The following is a 19895-nucleotide window of genomic DNA, read 5'->3' on the forward strand; positions in this document are numbered from 1 at the left end:
TCCGTCCACACAAACACCTGCACACAGATGCTTACAGCAGCTCTATTCCTAGTTGCCCAAACCTGGAAGCAACCAAGATAAATAAACTGTGGTCCGTCCACACGAGGAAATATTCGGGGCTAACAAGAAATGAGCTATCAAGCCACGAAAGACCTGGAGGAAACGTCCATGCACATGACGAAGTGACAGAAGCAAGTCTGCAAGGCCACATATGATTCCAACATATGACATTCTGGAAGAGACCAAACTATGGAGACAGTAAAAAGATCAGGTTGGCCTGGGTTGGGGGGGGGCTGGGGGGATGGGAGGGGATGAACGAGCAGAGCACAGAGGACATTTAGGGCAGGGAAAACACTCTGCATGATGCTGTGATGGTGGATGCCTGTCTTTCTGCATCTGTCCAGACCCACACAGAATGCACAACACCAAGAGAGAACCCGGATGTAAACTGTGGACTTTGGGTGATGACAATGTGTCCGTGTCCGTTCATCGATTGCAACAAGCATTCCACTCTGGTGGAGGATGCTGGTAAAGAGGGAGGCTATGCCCGGGGGGGTGAGCAGGGCGTAGACGGGAAATCTCTGTGGCGTCCTCTCAATTTTGCTGTGAACTTAAAGCTGCTCTAAAAAAATTAATAAATAAATAAAATCTTTAAAATTAAAAAAGAAATGATAGCAGACCAGCATCTCAGCTGTACCCGAGGACATGTTCAAAGTGAACACTAGCGGGGCGCCTGGGTGGCACAGCGGTTAAGCGTCTGCCTTCGGCTCAGGGCGTGATCCCGGCGTTATGGGATCGAGCCCCACATCAGGCTCCTCCACTATGAGCCTGCTTCTTCCTCTCCCACTCTCCCTGCTTGTGTTCCCTCTCTCACTGGCTGTCTCTCTCTGTCGAATAAATAAATAAAATCTTAAAAAAAAAAAAAATCAAAGTGAACACTAGCAATGTTATTTGGCCTTAAAAAGGTAGGAAACGCTGACTCGTGCTACCATGGGGATGACCCCCGAGGGACACTAGGCTAAGCTGTCACAAAGAGACAGACACTGTAGGGTTCCACCTTGAGCAGTCAGACTCAGAGAGAAGCAAAGTAGAAGGGGGTCTCCCAGGCTGGGGGGAGGGGGTCTGGGGAGCTAGAGTTTCAGTTTGGGCTGATGAAAAGAGTCCTGGAGATAGATAGTGGCATTGGTTGTACAACAATGCAAGTGTCTTTAATGCCACTAAACTGTGCACTTCAAAACAGTTAAGACGGTTAATGTTAGGGTACGTGCATTTTAACACAGTAATAATGCTAATCAAATAAACAAGTCAAATATCTAGACCAGCACAAGGCAAAAAGTGAGATGACTTCTACCTGCACTGTTTATGGCTGAAAGATAGAAAACAGATTACGGCTTTAGCAAAACAGGTGCACGGAGAGGTGGCTTTCAAGTGAATCCCACAAAAAGAAAAGGAGGGCAAAGAAAAGGTCTGCAACAATGAACCAGTCCTAACACACGCTTGGGGGATGGTGCCTGGCACCCAGGAAACACTTGCCAGTCGTGATGAGCACTGTCCCACCCCAGCCTCCCTAAGAGGAAGTCGTGGGGAAGCATGTCTGCTCGCGCAGGCAGGACACCCGGCCAGCTGTGCTCCGAAGGGGCCCCTTGCCCCGCTACAGTCTCAAAGCAGCGGGGAAGGCTCCAGATGGAACGGGAAGGGCCAGCGCTGGGGGCCTCGCAGGAATCTGTTCCCCTCCGTCCCTCTGGAGCCCGTGGGCTAATTCGGCAACTGCACCCCCAGACAACGGAACTGTTCTCAAAGAGAACGGAGACACCTTTGTCAGAGAGACTATGGCGGACCTTAAGGAGGCAAAGAATAAAAATGCTGAAAGAAGCCAGTCGCCAAAGACTACATATTCTATGCTTCCATTTATAGAAAGAGGAATCTATATGGACAGAAAGTAGGTTGCTGGGGCGGAGGGCGGGTGGTGGCAGAAAAACCTAAAGGGTGGGAGGTTTCTTCGGGGCGGGGCGGGGTGGTGGTGGTGGAGACGAACAGTTCTAAAATCGACTGTGATTCTGAGTGAACTGTATGGTATGAGAATCACAGCTCAATAAAGCTGATATCAACAACAGGAGCGCCTGGCTGGCTCAGTCGGTAGAGCATGAGACTGTCGATCTCGGGGTCCTGTGTTCAAGCCGCACACTGGGCATAGAGATTTCTTCAATCAATCAATCAATCAACTTCAAAAAAAAAAAAGAAAAGAAAAGAAAACCTGACAGTCTTCTTAAAAACAACAACGAACAACAGAAAGGTGAGTTGGCTCTAAACTTCCTCCTCGGGTTCCTCTACAAACGCCAGAGCCAAAACCATCACTCAAAGGGCTGCACTCCTTTCACAACAATTCACTAAAGAGGAGATGCTCTCCTCCAGGCCAGAAAAAGACCCTTTGATGTCTGTCTGTAGCCCTCCCTCAGAATTCTTATCTAGTTAGGGGAGGGGAATGCATAGAAAAGGCTCTGCTTTCTTGCCTAGCCCGGCACCCTTGCTAATTTCCTTGTCTCCACGTTACTATGGCAACAGAAAGCTTCCACCGAGAGCTTCCGGGGCGTGTCCAAAGGGACTGCAATCTGGACCCCTCTGCCCCTCTGCCTCTCTGCCCAGTAGCTCCCAGATGCCGGCTGGCCTGCTGATGGGTGTGACAAACCATGATTCCATGAAGCAGGGAAGCAGAGAAGGGGAAGGAGGCAGACAGGGGGTCCTGTCCGCCTCCAGGCTGGCCTAGTGGCCACCCTGAGTCACCAACACCATGCAGCAAGAGGAGAGGGTGTTAGGCACATCTTGTAGAGGCCGTGATCTAAAATGGCATCTTGACACCTGAGCCGGTCTCCACTGTCAGCATGACCATAGTTTTAGGCAGGGGGAGGCCGCTTCTCTGGGCAATGAGACTAACATAGCTGGAAAGCTTTCATGAAACATCTGGGGGAAAGGCAGCTGGCAACTGGGAGCCCAGTGTTGTGACAGGTGAGTCTCACACCTGCAGAAGCTTCCTGCCCCGAGGGCCCCCAAGACTTGGCCAAAGGGGCCTGAAGTCCATGCTGTTAGGCTGCCGGATGGAACCACTGGGATCGAGGAGGGGCAGGCACAGTGGGTGCTGGACAGGCAGCCTCCAAGATGGCCCCTAATGATCTTCGCCTCCTGCTGAACATCAGGCAGTCCCCTTCCACAGTGTACCTAGGCTGCTCTGTGTTGTGACCCACACAGTTCAGCAGAGGTGACAGTAGGTGACTTCCAAAGCTATGTCGTAAAGGACATCATGCTCTCGGATCACTCATACCGGGAGAAGCCGCCGTGTTGGGAGGGCACCCAGACAGCCCTATGGAGTGACCCACATGCAGAAAAACTGAAGCCCCTGCCCACTACCAGCACCAATCTGCCAGCCACCAAAACGGGCCACCCTGGAAATGGTTCCTCAGCCCAGTCAAGCCTTAGGTGACTGTAGCCCCAGCCAACACGGCAACTGCAATCTTGAGAGAGATACTGAGTCAGAACTATCCGACTAAGCTGCTCCTGGATTCTTGACACACCACACTATGCAAAATAATACATTTGTATTGTCGTGTTAAGCTGCTAAATTTGGACACTGTTTGTTACGCAGCAGCGGATAACTGACACAGAGTAGATCCAGCTGCCCTTGGGACAGCAGAAATTGTCTTGAGAAGAAAAGGTGGTTTTATTAAGATTTTCCCTCCTTGCTCCTCACACCCCTCCCCAAAGTACTTTTATGAAAGAAAGTGATGTGTTGGTGAACAGAGTCTACAGACTTGAATTTGTGTCCAGGCTCTGCCCTTGCCTTCTAGCCACCTCAGTTTCTCCACCTGTAAAATTGAAGAGCTAAAGCGTAACCTGTCAGCCCTGAAATCATAGGGTCTGATAGCGGTTAAAACTATAAATTTTGAGTCAGGAAGACCGGTTGTGAACCCTGGCTCTGCCACTTGCTGGCTGTGTGCCTCGCTGAACCTTAGTTTCACCTTCTGTAAAGTGGGTTCAATGATTTCTACTTCATGGTATTGTTACAAAAATCCAATAAAGTAATATACATAAATTACTTAGTACACAGTAAGTGCTTAATGAATGGTTGTTACCACTACCAATAATGAGACGGCAGGACAGGTACAATTATTTCCACTTATAGTCAAGACACAGGAGGATCAGAAAGGTTGGAGGACTTTATTGGTCTAGAGCAGGCCCAGGTATGGATGTTTTTTTAAAAAGCTCCCCAGGTGATTGATTCTTTGAGAAACTCCGCCCTAGAGAAACTTCCACACACATGCCAAAAAATCATACAAGAATTTCACTGCCATGTGTTTGTAATAGAAAAGAACTAGAGGGGCACCTGGGTGGCTCAGATGGCTAAGCATCTACCTTCGGCTTGGGTCATAATCTCTAGGTCTTGGGATCGAGCCCCATGTCATGCTCCCAGATCAGCGGCAAGTCTGCTTCTCCCTCTCCCTCTGCCTCTACCCCTGCTTGTGCTCTCTCTGCCTCTCTCTCTCTCAAATGAATAAATAAAATATTTAAAAAGAAAACAAAGAAAAGGACTAAAAATGGGGGCGCCTGGGTGGCACCGCGGTTAAGCATCTGCCTTCGGCTCAGGGCGTGATCCCGGCGTTATGGGATCGAGCCCCACATCAGGCTCCTCCGCTATGAGCCTGCTTCTTCCTCTCCCACTCCCCCTGCTTGTGTTCCCTCTCTCGCTGGGTGTCTCTATCTCTGTCGTATAAATAAATAAAATCTTTAAAAAAAAAAAAAGGACTAAAAATGATCCAAATACCTTTGAACAGGTAAATGGGAAATAAATCGTACGTGGAACGTGACACAGCAGTGCACAATTACTGAGCCAGAATTAACTGTATCAACATAAATATAACTCTCTAAAATATAATGCCAAACTAAAAAAAGAAAAATGCAGGAGGATACACAGTATGTATATAACATGTAACAGCATGCAAAACCTCACTATATGCTATTTAGGAGTATATACATATGGTTAAAAACAAGAGGTCATGTATGGGTGTAATAAGCAACAAATTCAAGATGGTGATTATCTCTGGGAGGGAAGGAAGGGAAAGTGACAGGGGAGAGGATGCCCAGGGCTTCAGGGCATTGATAATATAATCTATTTCTTTCTTCCTTTTTTTTTTTTTTAGACTTATTTATGTTAGAGACAGACAGAGAGCACAAGCAGGAGAGGGAGAGGGAGAGAGAACCTCAGGCAGACTCCATGCTAAGCGTGGAGCTCGATCCCATGACCTTGAGATTATGAGTTGAGCCGAAATCAAGAGATGGGGACACTCAGCCAAATGAGCCACCCAGGTGTCCCACTGTGATATTTCTTAAACTGGAGGGCAGGCACACAGGTACCCATTTTATTATCTATGCCTTCTGGCTGTCTGAAATACTTCATAATTTAAAAGCAGACATGCATAAAAAATATCTATTTCAATTGAGCATGGGAATTTTTTTTCTTATTGTTTATCTGTGCCTTCTATTTATCTGTGATCCTATTTTGCTTTTAGGAAATAAATTGGTTATAATAACATTGTAAGGTGACGGACAATAACTGCACTCTTCGTGGCGAGCTCTGAGTGATGTACAGAATTGTCCAACCACTATGTCCTACAACCGAAACTAATATAATATTGTATGCCAACAATACTTCAATTAAAAAAAAAAAGAAATAAAGTAGTTGGTTATTTTGGCTATTTAACAAGAGAAGAAGCAGTTATGTTTAATTTGTTAAAAGTAAGAAATATCACTTCCCCAAGTGATTTGCTCTGAAAACACTTATTTGCATGTCTGAGATCATCCTGAATCCAGAGCAGGAATCATGGGCCCAAGGACACCTACTCAGTGTTCCCCCAAACCCTGCCTCTTGGGCCCCAGGAACTGGGCCTGACTGCCACTGGGTATACAAAATGAAGATGTCAGAGAAGGACTGCTTCGGTGGGGGGGGGGCGCTCTTGGACAGCAGCTCTAAGTTAGAAGGAGAGGGGGAAAAATCCAAGCAGGCTGGGAAATTAGAGGAACCTGGGAGTGGGGGGAGAGGGGACCAGTATGGTGAATTTTCTTTTAAATGAAGTTGAGTCATTCTGGAGCCATTTCTTGCAAAGCAGCATTTAGCCTCCAGTTGGGGGGAGTTTTGTGTTTCCTAAGCAATAGAATCCGACTCTGACAGCAAGAAGCGCTTGACTGCTGTTTCTTAAAGATGCATAAGGGTTTGTTTTGTTTTGCTTTGCATAATGGACGCGTTTCCCAAGCAGCCACTTTCCAGGTTCTTTGTCAAGCGTCAAGGTAAGCTTTTAGAGCACTCCTCCGTGGGCCTCGGCAAGGAGGCCATTTCCACCCAAGACGGAATGTTTAAGGCGGAGCAAGCCAATTTTTGAATATCGCTTCAGGGACCGTATTTTGTGCATTCAACGCAGCCGAACGCAGTCAAGAAAATTGAGTGGGATCTCCTGACAAAGAGATTGTGTGGGGGAAGTGATACCTGGTAAATTACTGCCTCCTGGTGGCTACAGGCAGTAGTGCGCTCATCTGCCAAAAGGCGTGATGTTCCTGCCTCTGATCCCAGCCACCATCTCCGGGCCATTTTAAAAAACCTAAAGCAGGGATTGAGGTCTAGTAGCCCTCAATGTGGGCAGACATGCCAACTGTTTAAAAATCTGGAGCATTTGCTTAAAAAACTAGGCCTGACATTTCTTTTGAAAATTTAGAAAATCTGTCAACTTTTGGACGAAATGCATTTTTTACACAATAAATGTAGGCTAGAGCTGAGAAGCTGCTGCCCGCTTTGGATAAGGGAGGCACTCTCACCTTCTCCACACTTACCCCTGTTGTCTCACGCCCAGGCAGTTTAATTTGCTGATGGTTTTTGTGCAGCTTCTGGGTTTGCTACCTAAGGTTCTAAGCTCATTGAAGAGGTGACAGTGGCACCTCGGAATGTGGAAGGTGGATGGTGCCTTTATTTTTTTTTAATGTATATTTTTTAAGATTTTATTTATTTGAGAGAATAGCAAGTGACCACGAGCAGTGGTGAGGGGCAGAGGGAGAGCAGGGAGCCTGACTTGGGGCTCAATCCCAGGACCCTGGGATCATGACCTGAGCCAAAGGCTGATGCTTAACCAACTGAGCCACCCAGGTGCCCACAGATGGTGCCTTTATAAGCAGATGATGGCGTCATCTTATGCCTGGGAGGGGCAGAAGTCCACAAGCCCCGGGTTACCCATTTCGGTGGGGTAAGTGATCTGCTCTAGGACACAGAGCTAATAAGAGATACACCCTGCATTTGAGCACATATCTGTCTGACCTCTGAGCCTCACTGCTTTCTACTCCACCAACCATCCTCCATAATTAGCTGGTTTCATAGCAGGCCCTCCTTTGGGGAGAGTTTTTACAACATTGCTGCTTGAGCCATCAGAAGGGAAATTCACAAGATTTCAAGAGAACAATGTCGGAGACCTCTGTTCAAAAGATAGAAACAAGAAACCCCAGAAATAACCACTATCCTGATTTTGTTTCTTTTTTTTTTTTTTAAGATTTTATTTATTTATTTGACAGAGATAGAGACAGCCAATGAGAGAGGGAACACAAGTAGGGGGAATGGGAGAGGAAGAAGCAGGCTCATAGAGGAGGAGCCTGATGTGGGACTCGATCCAATAAGGCTGGGATCACGCCCTGAGCCGAAGGCAGACGCTTATCCGCTGTGCCACCCAGGCACCCCCTGATTTTGTTTCTTAAAATCACCATGGTTTGTCCTGCTTCACGTATTTCTTATTTGAGTCAACAAAATGTCTCAAGTATTTACTACATGCTATTTTCTATGCCAAGGGCCGGGAGCTGGGGGAATGGGGAACAGTTACAAGATATAAACAGGAAGCACAGCCAGCAAGGGCCAAAGCTGTTTGGTCCTTCACCTTCCAATGCCCTCCCCTGTCCCCATGGTGTCTTTTATGACAGCACTCTTCTGGCTGTGGTCAGTAGCTTCCCTAAACTAGAAGCAGACTGAGACCTATGAAAGGACATGGAGTCACTCCCCAGTGACTGGAGCCACCTGAAGCTCTGACAGTTTCTTCCGTGAATAAGAAAACAGCAACAACTTTGTGTCTTGTCTAGAAATAATTGCAACAGCAGATACTTATCAAATGTTTGCTTTGTGCCAGACATGGAGGATCTCACTTCCCCCTCACACAAAACCCTAGGAGGAGGTACTGTCATCGCACTGTCCCCGTTTTAGAGAAGCAGACGGGACCAGTAAAATCAAGTCACTTGCTAAATGTAACTCAGTTTTCAAGTGGCAGAGCTGGTATTAGACCCCAGGGCTGTGTGGCTCCAGTAGAGACCCCTACAACCACTGCCTGATAGTGGCTCCCAAGGGGAATGCGGGTCATGGAGGAGGGCAGATCTTGAACATGCAGGCCTTCTGCAGATCCTGAACTTGAGGTCAAAGGCGAGGTCGGCTGTTTGTCCCCGTTTAACAAATGGAATAACTGAGGCTTAGAGTAACGCCCAAGGTCACACAGAGCTTAGGTGACAAAGACTTGATTGAAGCCTGCAGAATCTATATGGCTAACATCTTAATGCTTAGCATTTCTGGGCACGTCCTAGATGATGAATTTCAGTATTTGTGAACAAGGATGGAGGTTTCAGCTCTCTGCTTCAAGGAAAAATCCCAGTCTCTCTGGGAAGCTAAATAAACCAGACAGTTCCTTCTCGAGGGGATGCAAATTATAGAGTCGGGGAGGAAAAGGGAAAGGGGGGGGGAAGAGGGCAACCCTGGTATCACAGCGTCGGGGCTAAGAACAGGAGCTCTGAAGTCAGACTAACAGGGTGCGGCGCATCCTCATTTTCTACGTAAGGAAACGGAGGCCCACGAGAGCGGCCCCGGGACGAGGCGCAGAAGGGCAGCTTCACGGCAGACGGAATTGCGAGTTTCCGGTCGCGGAACCGATAGGGCCCCCGAATCGCCGCCGCGCGGGTTTTCCGCCCGCTACTCCCGCCTGTCGCCCGGGCCCCGCCCCTCCGGTTGCCCATTGGCTGCTGCGGGCACGAGACAAACACAGGAGCCAGCCAATGGGGGTGACCCACGGCGCGTCTTTCCCAGGGAAGCAGACACAGACGCGAGAACCCGGAAGCGCGAGGGGAGGACGAGTCGGAGAAGCCAATCCGCCGCAAAGAGGATGGCGGACCGACCAATGGCGAGTCGCCGGGGGCGGGGCCAGAAGGCCGGCGGCGAAGCAGGGCCTGGAAGCCGGTGGCTTGCGGGGCCTCCGAGCGCCTGAAAGGCGGCGGCAGGGTCGGGCAGCAGCGAGCGGTAGGAGGGGAGGAGCCCTAGGGGCTCGGAAGGAGCGAGCTGGGCAGGAGACAGCGGCGAAGTGAGCCCTGGTCGGGATTCAGAGGGGTAAGTCCAGCCACTTCGCCCCTCTGGGCCTCAGTTTCCCCCTTCCTAGTGTAGTGAGGGGTGAGACGTTCGCATCTCCTGCCTTCCCCGCGCAGACGCGGGTCCCTGGCGAACTCCAGCTCTGCCGCGGATCCCGTCCCTCCCGGAGCCTCCCAGAACACCTGGACGAAGCAGTGACCCATACTCTCTTCTAACCCCCTAGAGCACACCCAGCGTACCCCGGTTAGAGCACAGACCAAGCCATTTCAGGTGTATCAATGAGCCAGGCTTCCCCATTAGACTCTACGCCCTGGGTGATCACAAACCTAATCGGTCATTTCTGGGTCTTGGAGGCACAGCACCAGAAGCAGGCCGGAGCAGGGATGCATGGGCCCTGGTTGGGAATAAGGTAGCGGTTAAGACCTGGGTACTCTTCCCAGATGCACTGGGGATTCATTCTTGATGCTTCTATTTACTCACGTGGCCTTCTGGAGATTCACTTACTCTGCTTTAGTTTCCCTTGTCTGTAAAATGGAGTTGGGGGTAGCTTTCCTTCATAGGGTGTTAATGATTGAGATAATGCATGGCTAGCACTCAGCTTAGTGCTCAGTACACCATAGGTGCCCAATAAATGCTTATTGTTAGCATAATGGTGCCTGCATACCTAACCCCTCCACTCCCACTGCCAGCCCAAAGCACATGCCCACTGTTATGTGGAGGGCGAGTGGTCACCCACTCTGGCCCACAGCTTGAGTTTCTTTTGAGGTGCTTTGACTGCCCAAGCTCTAGGTGAGATCCTTGCTGGACAGGTCAGGGAAGGAAGGCCAAAGAGGGGAGCGGCACTGTGGCTAATACCAGGATGTAGGCATGAAGAGGCGGCCACCATGTGGCAGCAAATCAGGCCACCAAACAGTTGTGCGCTCAAAGACTAGACCTCAGAACTGCTTTGGCCAATCTGAGTATGTGTGTGGTCAGAGATCTGTTGTCAAGGGAGGGGACTTTAGAGCCATGGGTTCCTGAATTCAAGTCCTAAAGCTGTCACTTACTCACTGGGTGACTGGACAAGGGGCTTCATCTCTCTGAGCCTGTTTCCTCATCTGGAGAAGTGGGATGACGATAGCATCAGCTCCTGTTGAAGACTGCAAGAGATAGTATGTGTGAGGTCCCTTAGTGCTTAGCCCAGGGCCGGGCACACAGTAAGTGCTCAATAAATGTTGAGTGCAGTGGCATTACTTTTCAGAGTCACGGTGCCCTGGAAGTGGCACCCGTCCTCCAGGCTGGCCCCTCCCCATTTACATCCACTTCCTGCCTTGCCCCAACATGTGGTCATAGTGAAATAGGAGGTGTGGGGGGCCTGAGTTCAGAAACTGAATTCAGAAACCTATCTTAAACATGTCTCCTTCCCCTGCCTCATCTCCTACAACTCTTGGTTCCCTGCAGGTCCTGCTCTGAGGCAACTGAGTATGTGCAGGGGGCCCACCCGAGTCCAGATGACACTCATGCCGATGGCTTCAGTGATGGCAGTGACTGAACCAAAATGGGTCTCTGTCTGGGGCCGCTTCCTGTGGGTGATGTTGCTGAGCATGGTGCTGGGGTCCCTGCTGGCGCTGTTGCTGCCGCTGGGGGCCTTAGAAGAGCAGTGTCTGACTGTGCTCAAAGGCTTCTACCTGCTCAGAAGCAAGTTGGACAGGGTGCAGCATGCCATCACCAAGTGCAGCAGCCCTTCCACAGAGCTCAGTGTGACCTCCAGGGAGGCACCACTGCTGGCGGTCAAGACCAAGGCCTCTCCAGGTAAGGCAGACCGGCCACCTGTCCTCACTTCGGAACTGGATAGCTATTTAGAGTGCCTACCGTGTCCCGTGGGCAGGGCACAGGGTACTCTGGTGAACAAGTCTGCCCCGAGCTCCCACCCTAGACGAGCTGACAACTGGCTAAGATACAGCATCACCAGTGTGGTGATGGGGAAACGGGGGAGCATACCAGGCGGGCTCCCTGGAGGGAATGCCTGAGCTGAGACCTCAGTGTAAATGGGGAAATGACCCAAAGGAAAATGCATGAGGGGGCAAGTGCACCAGGCAGAGACCAGAGGGTGAGGGAGCCTGGGCATGTGAGGAAAAGCAGCCCCATGTGTGGCTGACACTTGGCGAGTGGAGGGGTGATGAGGGACGGCTAGGTCTAGCAGTTTCTGTCCCTCCGTACTGTCCTCTGGGGTGCACTGAGCAGCACCCCTGGGCTCTAACCACTGGATGCCAGCAGCACTGCCCCCCCATCAGACACTGCCAGCTGTCCGGGGGTGGGGCGGGGGGGGGCAAAATCACCCCTGGTTGAGAACCACTGGGTTAAAAGATTTAAAGAACAGGGGCGCCTGGGTGGCACAGCGGTTAAGCCTCTGCCTTCAGCTCAGGGCGTGGTCCCAGCATTATGAGATCGAGCCCCACATCAGGCTCTTCTGCTATGAGCCTGCTTCTTCCTCTCCCACTCCCCCCGCTTGTGTTCCCTCTCTCGCTGCTGTCTCTATCTCTATCGAATAAATAAATAAAATCTTAAAAAAAAAAAATTCAAATAACAGCCCAGGGATGGGGAAGCCTCCAGAGCCTAGCACCAGGGGGGAGCTGTTAACAGCCTAGGCCTGAAGGGACAGGGGCCGGGACCAGCACCACCAAGACTGATCCAGGAGAGCAGAGCGCTGAGCATATGGGAGAGCCACCTAACAGGAGCTGCGGCCACAGCCACTCACTCCAGCACTCGGAAGGCAGGGGGCCAGGGAGTCCAGGTGGTACCTCCCAGGTACAGAGAATGGCTCTAGGGACACACAAAGACCAGCTGCAGTGGTACCGTGAGCAGAGGAGCTGGAATGAGCCCCATGAAGGGCCAGCACAGGGGCCAGCTCCCCTGAACATCCTTTGCCCGCCCTACCCTCCCTGCCAACGCTTCTCTGGCTCTTTTCTAGCTGGTAAGTTGGAAGCCAAAGCAGCTCTGAACCAAGCCCTGGAGATGAAACGCCAAGGCAAGCGGGAGAAAGCCCACAAGCTCTTCCTGCACGCCCTCAAAATGGACCCAGACTTCGTGGACGCGCTCAACGAGTTTGGCATCTTTTCAGAAGAGGACAAGGACATCATCCAGGCGGATTACTTATACACCAGAGCGCTGACCATCTCGCCCTACCACGAGAAAGCACTGGTCAACCGGGACCGGACGCTGCCGCTGGTCGAGGAGATTGACCAGAGGTATTTTAGCATCATTGACAGCAAAGTGAAGAAGGTCATGTCCATCCCCAAGGGCAGCTCCGCGCTGCGCAGGGTCATGGAGGAAACCTACTACCATCACATCTACCACACGGTCGCGATCGAGGGCAACACCCTCACCCTCTCGGAAATCAGGCACATCCTGGAGACCCGCTACGCCGTGCCAGGGAAAAGCCTGGAGGAGCAGAACGAGGTCATCGGCATGCACGCGGCAATGACGTACATCAATACAACGCTGGTCTCCCGCATCGGGTCTGTCACCGTCAGCGACGTGCTGGAGATTCACAGGCGGGTGCTGGGTTATGTGGATCCAGTGGAAGCTGGCAGGTTTCGGACGACACAGGTCCTCGTGGGACACCACATCCCTCCCCATCCTCAAGATGTGGAAAAGCAGATGGAGGAGTTCCTCCAGTGGCTCAACTCTGAGGACGCCATGAATCTGCATCCAGTGGAGTTTGCGGCCTTGGCCCATTATAAACTGGTTTACATCCACCCTTTCATCGACGGCAACGGAAGGACCTCGCGCCTGCTGATGAACCTCATCCTGATGCAGGCGGGCTACCCTCCCATCACCATCCGCAAGGAGCAGAGGTCCGAGTACTACCACGTACTGGAGGTCGCCAATGAAGGCGACGTGAGGCCGTTCATCCGCTTCATCGCCAAGTGCACGGAGACCACTCTGGACACCCTGCTCTTTGCCACAACGGAGTATCCGGTGGCACTGCCTGAGGCCAAACCCAACCACTCCGGGTTTAAGGAGACACTGCCTGTGAAGCCCTAACCCTCTAAATCCTCCCTTGGGGACAACGGATGTCCCCAAGGTGGGGGGGAAAAACCTTAGCATTTCATAGAAACCTAGTTGTCTCCTAAAGCAAAAGGAGACGGAAAAGGAACTTAAACATTCTTTACCTCCAAATGTTTTAGTTAAAAAAAAAGAAAACCTAAATTATTAAGCCTTATCTCTAAGGTAACTTATAATTCAGCCCAAGTTATTATTTATTTTCTTTTTGGGGGCTAGTAAATGTTGTGTGGTGTCTGCTGTCTGCACTGGTGGCCCAAAATAGGCTTTTGGGGGCATCAGTGCTGTGTGTGTAACCAGAACGCGGGTTCTGGAGCAGAATTTGCACTCAGGTGGGGGAGAGGCCAGAAGTGTGGAAGGAGGTCCAGAAGCTATAGGAGGAACTCCTCCAAGTGTTCTGTGACTTGACCTGAGAGGTCAGCACTCTTGGGGAGAACGTGGTCCCGGTTTTGAGAAAGGACTGAAAGCTTGCTTCTGTAGAGACTGGCGTTGAGACTAATTCTCACTGGTAGAGCAAACTTTTGAGATGTGAAATAAGATTAATGTTGACAACATTTCTAGTTAGATGCCTTGCTCATTTCAAGGAAGGCCTTGAGTCATAGTTAGCTCGCAAACTCCAGTGCCAGAGGCTGTTATGTTGTTCCCTTATCAAGACTTTTTCTAATTAAGAATAGGGGAGTGGCCAGCTTGGTTTGCTCTGTGTATGAAATGTTTCTCGCACTTTGTTCTCAGCAACTCAGACCAGATATTTTGGTCTACAAGTCCTCTGGGTTCGTCGCACAACTGAGTCCTACCACAGATCAGGTATCGCGCAAGTAGCCAAGTCTGCCCTCAGCCCTGACTCTTGAGTTGAACATCTCGTGTAAGCAGATATTCAAGAACACATCTGAGAAAACAGATGCCACGTCAACACCAAGTAAGCATTTTTGAAAATGGAGTTTCTACCAAACCAAGAAGAAACCTTTCACCACAGCCAGGATGTGTCCTTTTTGTCAGGCAGCCTTCTCCACTTACTGACTCGACCCCCACACCTCCCACAGCCATTGTACTGTCCCACGTCCCGTCAGGGAAGCGGAAGAGATTGCCTTGGAGTGGCCTTATTTTTCTAGCAATTTGTAAAATGATAAAATGTTCTATGTCATACGGCCAGGTTTCCAAGCCTTCATTCTACAGAAGATGACTCTCTTCTATCAAGAGCATATTGGCCCCAGCGCCGATATGACCGCTGCTATGCTGCTCGGAGTCAAAAGGGCCACAGGTTCCTTTCCCAGTGACGGAGCCTGGGACGTCTGGCACTGTCACGCACTTTGTCAGGGTCGGAATGGTGGTGAACACATACAGAGTGTGGTCTCTGACTTGGGAAGCCACACCCTGACAGGAAGGAGGTCACTCTTCTGAGGCAGCATGTGTTTCTACAGTTATTTAACTGTGCAATAGCAGAGTAGCCTTCTGAAAGATGAGGAAAAAGCTGTGTGACGTGGCCCCAAGGGAGAGTTATTCAAACCCTTATAAAAAATATTTTCATCCTCGTATGCTGCCATAAGGTATCTCTTCAACCTGAAGTCTTCTATCGTCCTGGTTTTACAAGCACACCGAGGAAGCCTGACAGAAGTGCGTGCTTGGTACCAGAGAGAAACGTGCACTTTAGCTCTGTTGTGAAGGACGTTACTTAACAGATTACTGACTCTAATAAAGTATTTTATTACATAAAGGCCTGAGACTTTGCTTATTCAAGCGATGTTCCCATCCGTCACAAGGATGAAGGAGGAATTCTTTCGGAACGTTAAGCCCTGTCTGTATTACGGCATAAGGTGCTCATTTCGACAGGCAGATGAGAGGGAGCTGTGGGGGTAAGCGACCTACCTGCACTGGCAGGCCTGAAGCACTGGTCTTCCACTAACACGCCAGTAACGCAAATGGTGTTTCGTGCTTCTGTTTACCATCAGTTCTTGATTTCCTGGGGAAAACACATAAACCCACTCACATGTTCCTGACGGTCCGTTTCTAGGACTGTCCACACCCTGAGCCCCGAGCTCGAGTCTGAGTGGGTTCAATTCTTTAATGAGCCTGTGTTGACATGAGAAAGCATGAAGTGAGGGCAGAAGACTGGCCAACAGCAAGAGAGCAGAACGGTGAAATGTGCAGCACCGAGAGTGAAGCCACGTCAGCTGGGACTGGTAAGGAGATACCTGGGGCTCCTCGGTGGTAGTCCCTGTGCGTTCCTAGTCCTCTTGCCCAACCAACAGTCTTCGGTGGGGTGAGGCGCGGGGGGAGGGGGTGGTAAGTGCCCATTTCAAGAACACAGGAGGGACCAGGGTTACAGCACGCGTTTTTCTGGCCACTATGTGAATTTAATTCACAACTAACATCTAACAAAAAATGTTTTGTGAGAAAGAGAGAGACAAGGTGGAGGGGAACTGTCAGATTAAAAGACTTCAGAGGTTTATCAACGGGTCCTAACTTCCTAGGGGGTGGGGGGATGCACTTACAAAACAACAGGAAACTAGAAATTTGGATTGTTGAGGACTTGGAAGGCATTATTGCTCTTATTTCTAGGACTAATGATAAAACCTTGGCCTGTAGGGCCGGATCTCTTGGAGGCACTGGCTGCAGTCTCTGGGGGTGGGGGGCGGGGCTGCCGAGATGTAACAGGGAGGGCGGGTGCAGTGGAGGTGAAGGACCCTGCGCTAGACAGCGATGCTGCAGCTCAAGGACGGGACGGGAGTTCCTTTTGCTCTTCTGTCAACACTTTTGGATGACATGACCAATTTCCCATTAAAAATGCAGTAAAGCCTGATGCACAAAAACTTAAAAACCAGATAAAGTGGGTTGATTTCTAGCACGCATGAGAGCATTTCCTGATTTCTTCCCCCAGAATGCCTTTATTTAAAAAGTCCATTTCCCTACTGAACTGGCAACATGGCTTTTAAAGCAATAAGTATTTGATAGGAGATGAGAGGTAAAAAAGCCTAGAAGCTAAAGGGCCAAAATGCAGCAAAGTGAAGTCTAAACCTGAAGAGCCATCACAACTGAAATGACTTAAATCAAAGGGACAAAAGGATTTGACTTACAAAAGTTCTATTTACACATCTGTTAGGTAACACAAGTGCACCCATTTCAAAATACATCCATGTTTGAATGCACATCTGAGTACCGTTCGGCAAGAAGTTTTTAAGAGAACTTCAGTTTAATAAACAAAGCTAAGTGGGGAGAATTTAAGTTTGCACTTGACATGGTATTTAAACAAAACCAAAGGGCAGAAACTCAATATTTAGACAAAGAACACGGTTCACTAATCACTAGGCAAAGAAAATGGTCCACAGCAGGTGGCACACACAACTCCCATATAAAACAAAGGTCACAGATATTTCGCATTTAGGAAACAAAACAATGGGTTGATGTGTCATTTACAAATACATAATATAAAAACGCACAGCCCCCTTTGAACAAAAATCCATCAAACGTTTTTTACGTGACTTCCCTATCCCCACCACCCCTTTACTAAAATAGGCCATTCTGGTGAATTACTAGCATCTGCCATTTTGTCTTTTAAAATTAAAAAGAGTGACGGGCACATAAGCTGTGCAGGCTGTAAGAGAAGTGTCTTATAAAAGGGGGCCAGAGCTGGCCAAAAACATTTGGACAAGTGGGTCTCAAAACGGTGTGTTTGAGTTTCACTTCTGTTTCTCACTCTATAAGACACAAAAATAGCTTAAGAAACTACACACTGGGCCCAACCCATGGAGTGATCGTTTTCCTCCCATTGCCCTCAATATGAGGGAGCGCTTCAAGCCTCTTTCCTTGGACACCCTCATCCCTTTCTGTCTAACCCCGAGGAAAATATGTGGGGGGGTGCTGCCCCAGGCCCTTCCATACCCAGAGTACAGCTGGGTGCTGGGCGCTCTTCCTGGCCAGCGTGAAGTAAGGCATTTCCCTTCTCCAGAGTCCCGTTCACTTTCTCAGAAGCAACTTGGCAAAATCGGCATTGGACATCTTGGGCGCCTCGGTGGCTGCTGAGGCGGTGACCGCCGGCTGCGGGGCAGGGCCGTTCTCGGCCTGGGCAACCGTCGCGCTCGGGCGCTGCAGGGCACGAGGCAGTAGGGAGAGCTGGGTTCTCCCCTTCCCCCTCCTGGAAGAGCAAACACCGGGTGTACACTTAAAAAGCAACCATTCGTGGCCCCTGCTTTATTTGCAAAACTAAGCCAGGATAGTCTTCAATCACCCGAAGTTACAGAGTGAAGACCATACTTTCTGGCTCATTTCTATAGTTTGTTACTAGAGAAGTTTCTCAGAATGTGTAGAGTCCCAAGTTAATAGGTGAAGAGTAAAAACCAGAAAGGGGAGAGGATCCCTGTGCTGTGCGACTTTGACTAATATGCAAAAACCAGTTTAACAAACTGCCTTTTTCACAATTTTGGCAAAGACCAACCCTGTGCAACAGTCACACGTAAGGTGGATAAAAACGCTATCCTCTTTCAGACCTTACCCCAAACCACCTCACGATTTCACTGTCTCCTTCCTACCAGGTGAAAAGCCTAGCTCTTCTGTGATTACACCCAGAGTGTAGATTACCCCGGCAAGCATATGGCTCTCAGGTTCTAAATCTCCTCGTATGGATTCTACTGCCAAAGGAGGCTTTAAAATAATCACTGCCTAGAAACCAACTGACCTCAGATAAATCACATGTGTAAACTGAAACACCAGGAAGGGCTCCACTTCTGGGCTTGCGCTCTGCATGGATCTGCTCTGGGGAAGGACGGTGAGCATCCCCAGGAACAGGAGGCCCTGGCTTCCCGCCCCAGCTCGCTGTACTAGCAGGAAATGAATCCACCACAGTGCTGGCAAGGGCCAAGTCCGCGCAGGGTGGCATGCACACACTTACGCTCCGTAAATCTGCCGCGGCACCATGGCGCCACCTGGAGCTTTCCTTGCCTCTGGCTTCTCTGGAACCTTCCTCTGAGGGGGATTGCTGATGGCCACTTTGATGACATTCTCTTTGATGGTCATACCGTCCATCTTCAATACAGCCTGTGATGCCTGGGACTCATTTTCATACTCCACATAGGCCAGGCCCTATAAGAGACAAGATTCAGATCCAAAGCCAGATCAGGTGCAGCCGAGCCAGGACCCAACTTCCTGCCTCAGCCCAGAAGCCAGTACCAGGCAGGCACCCCGACGTCGGGTTCCCTTCCCCACCGCCACCATCCTTTGTCTATCAGTTTATGCACTGACCCTACTCTTCCTCCCTGTTTCTCCAACTGACTGTAACTTCAGATAACCTTTGTGAGGTCAGCGTATCTTGTGCTTGCTCCAGCAAAAAAGAAAAAAAAAAAAAGACAACGACAGAAAAGGAAAAATAGGGAGGGAAAGAGGAAGGGACGGACAAACCAACCAGTATAAATCCAGCAAAAGCAAATGAATGAGGCAGCTGGACACAAGGTGAGCCCTCGTGTCTGGGGTCCAGCCCCTCCTTATTTCATGCTCTTCAACTCTCCATCAACCCGGAGGGCTGGGGGAAAGACAGGTAACCCAAACTCTAAACAACTACTGAGAATGTGGTAATTTTGCAGGACGCTGGGGGGAGCTAGTGGGAGGACGTGATGGGGTCTCAGACCGGAGGAGGTGCCTGGAAGCCTCGTGAAGAGATGAGTCTGGGCAGGAGGGCGCACGCAACCAGGGGTCTGCACTGTGGCCCCTGCTAATTTATGGGAAGCTTTCTTTCCCCCAATGCCCTATTCTTTTTAGTATAATTAGCTAGAAACAGGTTAGGGGCGCCTGGGTGGCACAGCGGTTAAGCGTCTGCCTTCGGCTCAGGGCGTGATCCCGGCGTTACGGGATCNTAATCCGACTCCAAATGCAAGTAGAGCGAAGTGTCCCTATTGTTCTGTGAACTTGTTTCTCAGCAAACGAGGAACCCACTCAGAACCTATTAATCTGAACACCTCAAGAAGCTAATACCGTCTGCGCAGACGCTAACCTTTGGTTTGCCTGCCCGGTTGGTAACCAGCCTGATGTCCTTCACGGTGCCATGAGCCTTACAGATCTCTTCTAGCTCCTCTTTAGTGCAGGAAAAAGGCAGGCCTGAGACAAACAGCTTGTGTTTCTCCAGGGCAGTGCTGTACCTGAACACCTACAGGAAGAAGGGAAGGAAGGAGTCAAACACCCAGGGCCCAGCCCAGCGCACCAGACTCGAGACCACAGGTCTCGCCCCAGCCGGAGACCAGAGCCGATTCTGGCTGCTGCAAACCGTTAGTGGGGTCACCCTGGGAAAGTCACTTAACCTCTCCAAGCCCCGACTTCCTCCCCCGGAACATGGCAGGGATGGAAGCCGCTAGTCTCAGAGTTGAGGTGAGCATCTGACAAGGTAACATGATAAGAACTCCGCACAGCCCCATGCCACTCCTCAACCTTCAGTGGCAAGTACCCGTTATCG

General features: G+C 50.1%; 2 protein-coding genes, 1 non-coding gene and 1 pseudogene across 5 annotated transcripts in view; 3 read left to right on the forward strand and 1 right to left on the reverse strand.

The window, feature by feature from the left end:
• The first annotated feature begins 2118 nt into the window (after positions 1–2118).
• On the forward strand, positions 2119–2191 carry TRNAD-GUC. The gene has a single exon. It is a non-coding gene; the product is annotated as a tRNA-Asp (tRNA).
• Positions 2192–9280: 7089 nt separating this feature from the next.
• Positions 9281–15169, forward strand: FICD (FIC domain protein adenylyltransferase). Of its 2 annotated transcripts, XR_004629040.1 has the most exons (4): positions 9281–9439; positions 10859–11209; positions 12369–13630; positions 14195–15169. XR_004629040.1 is itself a non-coding variant. In XM_002921224.4 (3 exons), the coding sequence occupies exons 2-3, from the start codon at positions 10882–10884 to the stop codon at positions 13442–13444; spliced, it is 1404 nt and encodes a 467-aa protein (XP_002921270.2). In that variant the 5' UTR covers positions 9281–9439; positions 10859–10881; the 3' UTR covers positions 13445–15169. The 2 variants fall into 2 exon arrangements, 1 of the variants encoding a protein (XP_002921270.2); XM_002921224.4 differs by having other exon boundaries at positions 12369–15169.
• A 1354-nt stretch (positions 15170–16523) lies between these two features.
• SART3 (spliceosome associated factor 3, U4/U6 recycling protein) overlaps positions 16524–19895 on the reverse strand; it is a 34742-nt gene continuing 31370 nt past the window's right edge. For both annotated transcript variants that reach the window (XM_034672364.1, XM_002921225.4), the window contains exons 17-19: positions 19440–19592; positions 18345–18535; positions 16524–17591 (exon numbers count right to left, since the gene is read on the reverse strand). In XM_034672364.1, the coding sequence (XP_034528255.1) occupies positions 17414–17591; positions 18345–18535; positions 19440–19592 (522 nt within the window). In that variant the 3' untranslated portion in view covers positions 16524–17413. The remainder of the gene's footprint in view (positions 17592–18344; positions 18536–19439; positions 19593–19895) is intronic.
• On the forward strand, positions 17701–17798 carry LOC117795341 (annotated as a pseudogene).

The sequence above is a fragment of the Ailuropoda melanoleuca genome, chromosome 12 (assembly GCF_002007445.2).
Source record: "Ailuropoda melanoleuca isolate Jingjing chromosome 12, ASM200744v2, whole genome shotgun sequence".
Classification (NCBI taxonomy): Eukaryota; Metazoa; Chordata; class Mammalia; order Carnivora; family Ursidae; genus Ailuropoda; species Ailuropoda melanoleuca.

Excerpts from the sequence above, each read along its gene's own strand:
- FICD (XM_002921224.4), top strand. The coding sequence starts at position 10,882 with ATGTGCAGGGGGCCCACCCGAGTCCAGATGACACTCATGCCGATGGCT. Across the intron at positions 11,210-12,368 it reads CAAGACCAAGGCCTCTCCAG|CTGGTAAGTTGGAAGCCAAA; the intron begins GTAAGGCAGACC and ends GCTCTTTTCTAG.